Genomic DNA, 9,267 nt, shown 5'->3' on the forward strand with positions numbered 1-9,267 from the left:
ATTAAATTTAAATGGTACAACCAGGTTTAATGGTTCAAGTAGATTCTCCGCTGCACCAGTTTCATATGCTGAAGCATTACCGTCTGCACCATCTCAATCAACAGTTTTAGTTGATACATCATCACCTAGTCTTGCTGACATACATGAGATGATTAAACAAGCTCTTTCAGTCAGTAACAATACTGCAGCTGCATCAATCTTCTCTACTTCCTCAGGTATTTTCTCAATTGGATGGTATCTAGATTCTGGAGCATCCAATCATGTATGACTTATAATTCAAAAGTTTTTGACAGTCTTTGTCCAGTTGTTGCTCCTAAGATTCACACTGCTGATGTAACTATTGTAACCACCAGTCGCATTGGGGTGGTTAGAGATTCAAATAACATTTGTGTACGAGATGTTCTTCTTGTTCCTAAGGTTACAATGAATCCCATCTCAATTGGTCAACTACGTGATCAAGGTTTTAACATTGTTTTCTCTCATATTGGTTGTGCTATTCAGGATCTCAAGACATGGAATCTAGTTGGGATAGGACGTAGAGTGGGTCGATTATATCTTCTACAGAATCTGATTATTCCATCAAAACTCAGAACTCATGTTGCAACTACAACTTCTACATCCCACTCCACATCACCTTTTATGTCTTGGCATTCTAGACTAGGTCATGTTTCATTTCTCGTCTTTCATATATGGTCAATAAAGGTCTACTAGGAGATACACAAGTAGAAAAAGAACCAAGTTGCATCTCTTGTAAACTGGCAAAACAACCAGCACTTTCTTTTAATGCAAGCACCTCAAAAACTACTGAACCTTTTGCTCTTATTCACTCTGATGTTTGGGGTAAATTTCCAGTGATATCAAAAAGAGGTGCATCATACTATGTGAGTTTTATTGATGATTATTCTCGATATACTTGGGTTTATCTATTTAGTTCAAAAACATAATTTCTTAACTTATATGTAACCTTTTCAACTATGGTCAAAACTCAGTTTGGTAAAACTATCAAAATCTTTCGTACTGACCAAGAAGGTGAATATATATCCACTCCTTTCAAAGATTTTCTCAAAACTGAAGGCACATTATTACAACTATCTTGTACTGAAACTCCAGAGAAAAACAGAGTTGCAGAACGCAAACATCGTCATATTACCGAAACAACTAGGACCCAACTAGTTTCTGCATCAGTTCCATCAAATTTCTGGGGAGTGTCAGTTCTTACAACAGTTTATACCGTCAATCGTGTCCCAACATCTATTATTGGAGGTATTTCTCATTATGAATGCCTTTATGGTAAGAAACCTGATTACTCTGAGCTTAAAATCTTTGGTTCAACTTGTTTTGTTCTTCTTCCTGAGCATGAACGAAATAAGCTTACTCAAAAGAATGTTCTTTATGTGTTTCTGGGCTATGGTATTGAACAAAAGGGATATCGCTGCTATGATCCTGTTAGTAGAAAACTCTGAGGCTCTAAGTATGTAACTTTTTGGGAAAAGGTTCCATTTTGGTCTCTTCCAAACAGTAAATCCTCTTCTTTTGAGAACTTCATTTACACCGATCCTTTTTTTAGTGAAGTTAGCACCAATAAACCTTTAGTGCCTGTGTCTAGTAATGAAATTGTTTCACATACAGATGATACTCATCAGATTCCAGCTGTGCCTGACCACTCTATGCCTCCAGCTGACAATGCTACCTTGGAAAGAGATCTCGATTCTCAAGTTGATACATTGCCACCTCGCAATCGAAGACCTCCATCCAAGTTCGTTGACTACCATTGCTCATTATCCACTATTATGTATATTTATGAACCAAGAAACTACATAGAAGTTGCAGCTCTACCAGATTGGAAGGATTCGATGAAAAATGAGTTGACTGCACATAAAGAAGCTGGTACATGGGAAATGGTAGATCTTCCCCCTGGAAAATCTGTTGTTGGAAGCAAACGAGTCTACAAAGTCAAAACCAAGTCGTATGGGAGTATTGAACGCTGCAAATCTCGTGTTGATACTTATGGTTATACTCAAGAATATGGCATAGACTATGAGGAAAAATTTGCTCTTGTTGCATACATGGTTACTGTTTGTACACTCATTGCAGTTGATGTTGTTCGACAGTGGGATTCATCAAATAGACGTTAAAAATGCATTTCTTAATGGGGAGTTGCAAGAAGAAGTCTACATGCGTCCACCTCCTGGATTAGATCATGCTCCAAATCAGGTGTGTAAACTTCGCCGTGCTATCTACGGACTGAAACAAGCACCTCGTGCTTGGTTTAAGAAATTCAGTAGTGCAATTCTTCAATATGGCTTTACACAGAGTTACTACGATTCAACAATGTTTACACGATCATCAAACAAAGGTATTGTTATCCTTCTATTGTACGTAGATGATATGGATATCACTGGCAGTGACTTTGAAGGTGTAAGGAATCTTAAAACTCATATAAGTACATGCTTTCAAATGAAGGATCTTGGTCCACTCAGTTATTTTCTTGGTATTGAGGTGAGCAAATCAGCTGATGGTTATTTCGTTTCTCAAGCTAAATATGCGTCTGAAATCATTGCATGCTCTGGAATTACTGATGCTAAAATTACAGACACTCCACTAGAAGTGAATGTCAGACATGGTCCTCAGATGGAACGATTTTATCCAATCCAACCTTATATCGACAATTGGTAGGGAGCCTTAACTACTTAACCATTACTCGACCTGATATAAGTCATGCAGTTCATATTGTAAGCCAATTCATGTCAGCTCCTTGTTCTTAGAATACTTCGTTATCTCAAGGGAACCTTGTATCAGGGTTGCACTTCTCATCTAAATATAAACTGATTCTTAGAGCATACTCAGATTCAGATTGGGAAGGAGATGTTACAGATAAGCGATCTATTACAGGGTATTGCTTATTCTTGGGAGATTCTCTTACATCTTGGAAAAGTAAGAAACAAACTGTTGTATCTCGTTCAAGTGCTGAAGCAGAATATCGAGCTCTAGCTCATACTACTTCTGAGATCATATGGCTTCGATGACGACATGGGAGTTGTTATTTCTACGCCTACACCTCTATTTTGTGACAACAAAGCTGCAATTCAAATTACTCATAATGACGTTTTTCATGAAAGAACCAAGCATATAGAGATTGACCGTCATTTTACAAGACATCACTTTAAGCGTGGAACAATTACTCTTCCTCACGTGAGCTCAGAATTACAATTGGCAGATTTATTCACCAAGTCACATCCTTCTCCTCGACTAAAGTTCTTGCTTTCCAGACTCAAGTTGAGTTCAACACCATCTTGTGTGGGGGGGGTGGGTGGGGGGGGGGGGGGGGGGGTGGGGGGGGGTTACGAGATACTATAGTATCTTGTCATATCTTCTGCTTAACTGCATATATATTGAATGTTGTCATAGTATTGTACGTATCTTTTGAATTTTATTTCCATTTTTCTCGTTTTATCCTTGTATATCTACTATGGCTTAGACCATCTAATGGATACAATGCAATAGAGATTTTTCTCTCAACCTGTCTAGTTTTCCTGATGATGCTCAGGTTCTATCAATCTTCACAATATTATATTTCACATCTGCATCATATTACTCAGTGTTCTAAAAATGGAACATCTGTACGTTATTACATGTATTATTCCAATTTGCATCAATAACAATTTGAAGGACAATGTTTATTGATATATAATACAAAGTAATGAACTATAATAAGCTAGGAACTTCCATCATTCATAACCTAATAACCGGAATAGCTCGAAGACCAGTAGCCTTTGCTAAAGTAAACCCAAATTCTTCCTCCATATCCAAATCCTCTGGTTTCAACCCATCTTCAAGTTTCCAGTAAAATGATTGTAGAAGCAAACCCAAAATTAAGTGTACCATCCTATGTGCTAGTGGTAAACCGGGGCATATTCGACGACCTGATCCAAAGGGAATTAACTCAAAATCTTGGCCTTTATAATCAGATTTCGAATCTAAAAACCTTTCAGGGATAAAACAAGTTGGGTCCTTTCATAAGGTTGGATCTCGTCCGATTGCCCGTACATTAACTAATACTTGGGCACCTTTAGGGACAATGACATCATGAATTTCAACGTTGCTCTCTGCTTTATGAGGAACTAAAAACGGAATTGGTGGATGAAGTCGCAACGTTTCTTTGACAATTGCTTGCAATAAGGTAGTTGACCGATATCTGATTCCTCCATTAGTCGGTTCCCTTAAAATGTCTGAAAGCTCCTGTTGAGCATTTGTTATCTTGGATGGGTTATGAAGTAATTCCGCCATTGCCTTCTACCGTGGAAGAGGTAGTATCCGCCATTACGAGATACTATAGTATCTTTCATATCTTCTGCTTAACTGCATATATATGAATGTTGTCATAGTATTGTACGTATCTTTTGAATATTTTATTTCCATTTTTCTCGTTTTAATCCTTGTATATCTACTATGGCTTAGACCATCTAATGGATACAATGCAATAGAGATTTTTCTCTCAACCTGTCTAGTTTTCCTCTGATGCTCAGGTTCTATCAATCTTCACAATATTATATTTCACATCTGCATCATATTACTCAGTGTTCTAAAAATGGAACATCTGTACGTTATTACATGTATTATTCCAATTTGCATCAATAACAATTTGAAGGACAATGTTTATTGATATATAATACAAAGTAATGAACTATAATAAGCTAGGAACTTCCATCATTCATAACCTAATAACCGGAATAGCTCGAAGACCAGTAGCCTTTGCTAAAGTAAACCCAAATTCTTCCTCCATATCCAAATCCTCTGGTTTCAACCCATCTTCAAGTTTCCAGTAAAATGATTGTAGAAGCAAACCCAAAATTAAGTGTACCATCCTATGTGCTAGTGGTAAACCGGGGCATATTCGACGACCTGATCCAAAGGGAATTAACTCAAAATCTTGGCCTTTATAATCAGATTTCGAATCTAAAAACCTTTCAGGGATAAAACAAGTTGGGTCCTTTCATAAGGTTGGATCTCGTCCGATTGCCCGTACATTAACTAATACTTGGGCACCTTTAGGGACAATGACATCATGAATTTCAACGTTGCTCTCTGCTTTATGAGGAACTAAAAACGGAATTGGTGGATGAAGTCGCAACGTTTCTTTGACAATTGCTTGCAAATAAGGTAGTTGACCGATATCTGATTCCTCCATTAGTCGGTCTTCCCTTAAAATGTCTGAAAGCTCCTGTTGAGCATTTGTTATCTTGGATGGGTTATGAAGTAATTCCGCCATTGCCCATTCTACCGTGGAAGAGGTAGTATCCGTACCAGCAGCAAAAAAGTCCTGATTGATTCATGAATCATATTTTGGTTGAATACATCACCAAAAACCAGTGGTGCGGCCAGAAATTAATATCAAGGGGGCTAAAAAACCATTTATAAAAACATGGAGACTTCCATGGACTAAATTTTTAAATTTAGTAACATAAGATAAAATAAAAAGTGTTTTTCATAATTTTTAATATTTTAAGAGGGCTAGAGCCTTGGTTAGCCAACCCTAGGTTTCGTCCCTGCCAAACACTAAACACAACTATTTTAATCAAAAGGGGTCATAGAGATGTGTACAAGAAAGAAAACGTGATAGCACAAAACTAAATGCATAATAACAAAATACATAAAGAAATTAATTACACATAAAGCCAGCCTATATATATATTATAGAAACTGAAGGAATAGTTACTACTGACCTTAAATAAACCTTTTATTTCATGATGTTGAAGTTGAATTCCATTATCATGGGATGGATCAAGAATCATATCTAGCAAGTCACCTTTCCCCTTTCTAGACTGCAGTGTCAACAGTTTCTGTTGTATGATCTTCTCAAATATCTCATCCAGTACTCCGAAATGCTTACTCATACCACGTCTCACACCTTGCAGATCCATAAATCTAATCATTGGAAAATAATCGGACAAATTCGGTTTTCCTGCTTCCAACATCCCTCCTCTAACAGCATCTTTAAAAACACAAACAGAATCTGAACCAAAACTGTTAAGGATCGAGCAAGAGAGAGGAGAGCATAAACGCGGAAGCATAAAAGACTACATTGATAATAATCTTGGTGTGTCAACTTTCATGGCTCAACAGCCTATTTATACTGTTCACAAACTTGACGACCACTCAAGGCACTTTCCTACCTAAGATCAAACTCTAAACATAGACACTTTCCTAATATAACTCAAACTCCTTAAAGTGTATATCTCCTAAATATAGACTCCTATATTATTTCCTAATACCCTCCCTCAAGATGGAGCATGTAAATCACGAATGCCCATCTTGGACCAAAGAAATTTAACTTCGGTTTTTTTTTTTTTTTTTTTTTCAATACTTTTGTGAAAAAAAAAAAATCTTCAGATCGTAGTTTAAGGACGTTTCGGTCCCCTTCGTAGTTTAAGGACATTTCGGTCCCATCTTCGTAGTTTTAGGACATCTCGGTCCCCTTCGGAAGTTTTAGGACATTACGGTCCCATCTTCTTAGTTTTAGGACATCTCGGTCCCCTTCGTAGTTTAGTAACATTACGGTCCTCTTCGTAGTTTAAGGACATTACGGTCCCATCTTCTTAGTTTTAGGACATCTCGGTCCCCTTCGTAGTTTAGGGACATTACGGTCCTCTTCGTAGTTTAAGGACATTACGGTCCCCTTCATAATTTTAGGACGATTTCGGTCCCCTTCGTAGTTTAAGGACATTACGGTTCCCTCGTAGTTTTAGGACGTTTCGGTCCCCTCTTTGTTTCTTCAGTAGAATACTTCTTGTACTCTTGGTTTCTTGGTTTCTTCGATAGAATACTTTGTGTACTCTCTCGACAACTCATAGGATTTTAACCTACTATTGTTGTTCTTTTTCTCATCACCTCTTGGTGATTGGTTTTTTTTTTTTTTTTTTTTTTCTTCTTCTTCTTTCTTCTTTTTTTTTCTTCACAACATGAATGTTGTTTCTTCTTCTCTCTTGTTTCAGTCACGCACTTCTTGCGAAACCTTCACACTTCTTTGTTCTTCAAGATTCTCTCACAATCCTGTCGTCTTTACAAAGTCTGCCACACTTTGTAGGATCTCCAAGTTTCTACCACAAACTCTTCAACCACACTTCAATCTTCCAACTGTTATAACTCTTTTGTCACGCTCACTGTAACACTTTCTTCTGTAACTATTCTTCAACACTTAACTGTGACATCCTTTTGTCACACTACTATTCTTCATCTGTAACAATTCTCCTTTGTAACACCCAAACTGTTACAAACTTTTAATAACACTTTCTTTCCTTTTTTTTTTTGTTTTTTTTTTGGCTCCTCCAAATTTACCTCGACCTAACACGACTTGCGCAAGCCCATGCGCTACAGCAAGCTCACAGACCCATACGGTCTCATCTTCATGGTACTCACGTCTGTTTCCAACTTCAAGTGACCACAATCTTCCCATTAACGATTGGAGAACACTACCGTCACCTGCACCACTGCCAAACTCAACAACTAATCATCTTGGATCATCTACAGCTCCCAACTCTTCTCAGCTTCTTCTATTAATCAACGTTGACATCACAGCAACATAAGAATCACCAACAACATCAGAGGTCCAACAATAGCAGCAACACGTCTCTCTTGTTCTGATAACACCATTCAACCACTCCTTAACTTCATCAAATCCATGGCAGCAGCTGCACCTACTAAAAACCATGTTTTCTCTGCACCACCATCTCACCAGACACTATCACCGAAAATCAAATCTAGGGCAGCAACAGTTCTTCTTCGTCAATGTTCATCTCAACTTCATCTGGTATTTCACCTCCTAAAACAAACCCTAATCACAACCAGACACGACTCCATTTTTTTCCGTTCATTACCGCCAGCAGCATCAAATCTTCTTGGTTTCAAACTCTCGGCAATTTCCGTCTGCAAATATATCAGCTGATTTCTCGCTTTATTCCGAGCAACCAACATCTTCTATTCGTAAAATTGGTTCCCAAAGAAACTTATTTCCATGTACTACTCAGGTGGTGAAAACAACACCTTAAACCCACGTACCTTCAGCAACACTCCCAACTTTTTAAACCTTCTTTTCTCGCCTCACATCAACACGGCTTAACAGATCTTCAACTTCTTTCCTTTTCACGGATACAGCATCCAGCACCGCTCCTTCACAGCTTCAAACTCTTTGTTTTTAACTTCTTTCAAATTTTAAAACCCTAATCGCAGCTTTTTTCTTCTCCAACTTTTAAATCATCAGAACATCGCACAACTTCTTTAACTTTTCTCTTAAACCCTAAAAACATAAAACAATGGAACTTCTCTTCTTTCTCTTTCTCCTTTTCCTCTCCCTTCCTCTGATACCATGTTAAGGATCAAGCAAGAGAGAGGAGAGCATAAACGCGGAAGCATAAAAGACTACATTGATAATAATCTTGGTGTGTCAACTTTCATGGCTCAACAGTCTATTTATACTGTTCACAAACTTGACGACCAGGCACTTTCTTACCTAAGATCAAACTCTAAACATAGACACTTTCCTAATATAACTCAAACTCCTTAAAGTGTATATCTCCTAAATATAGACTCCTATATTATTTCCTAATAAAAACCATTCGCCAAATCAACCGAAAAGAAACTATTCGATATCAAATTAAGCACAGTAGTAAAAGCAGCTTGACCGATATTAATCACAGAACCAGCGTTTGCATTCCAGCGAACATAGGAAACAAGTTCCTCTAACTTTCGGTGCCTCGGGCTTTGGTTTGAATCAAGTTTTTGAGTAGTGAAAATATGTGAATTTGTCAACTTTCTAAGAGTTCTCCACTGAGGTGAAGGAGGTAACCATACGATTCAAGATTCATGGTGATTAAGTACTGTAACTGCGTCTATAACGGTGCGACTTGAAAATGATTGATCATGTTTTTGTAAGACTTCCTTGGCTATAGTTGAAGAAGAAATGACTATTGTTGTTAAGGAACCGAGTTTTAGTGACATCAAGGGTCCGTAGATTTGAGCTAATTGAGTGAGTGACTCGTGAGGCTTCTTTCCGAGTTTGAAAAGATTTCCAAAGATGGGAAATGGAATAGGACCGGGTGGGAGATTTGTGGGTGAAGATTTAGTAATCCATGAAAATATTTTGAGAAGCGTTACAGGAAGTAGGATTAACAGAAGAAGATTCAAGTACTCCATTTCTTTTGCTCTCTCTTGAAACCCGAAGTTTCTAGTATTGCAATATTCAGATACATAGTATATACTGGACCTGAAGTG

The 9,267-nt window shown here is 37.7% G+C and overlaps 1 protein-coding gene and 1 pseudogene across 1 annotated transcript; both read right to left on the minus strand.

The window, feature by feature from the left end:
* Positions 1 to 3,732: 3,732 nt before the first annotated feature.
* Positions 3,733 to 4,287, minus strand: LOC113272192 (geraniol 8-hydroxylase-like). Its single transcript, XM_026522076.1, has 2 exons — positions 4,068 to 4,287; positions 3,733 to 3,923 (listed from the first exon to the last, which is right to left on the minus strand). Exons 1-2 carry the CDS (start codon positions 4,285 to 4,287, stop codon positions 3,733 to 3,735), a joined length of 411 nt encoding a protein of 136 aa, XP_026377861.1.
* A 316-nt stretch (positions 4,288 to 4,603) lies between these two features.
* Positions 4,604 to 9,267, minus strand: LOC113274968 (annotated as a pseudogene).

The sequence above is a fragment of the Papaver somniferum genome, chromosome 4 (assembly GCF_003573695.1).
Source record: "Papaver somniferum cultivar HN1 chromosome 4, ASM357369v1, whole genome shotgun sequence".
Taxonomy (NCBI): Eukaryota; Viridiplantae; Streptophyta; class Magnoliopsida; order Ranunculales; family Papaveraceae; genus Papaver; species Papaver somniferum.

Coding starts and splice junctions, on each gene's coding strand:
- LOC113272192 (XM_026522076.1), bottom strand. CDS start 4,287: ATGGCGGAATTACTTCATAACCCATCCAAGATAACAAATGCTCAACAG. Junction 3,924..4,067: donor TGATGTCATTGTCCCTAAAG/GTGCCCAAGTAT, acceptor CCTTTGGATCAG/GTCGTCGAATATGCCCCGGT.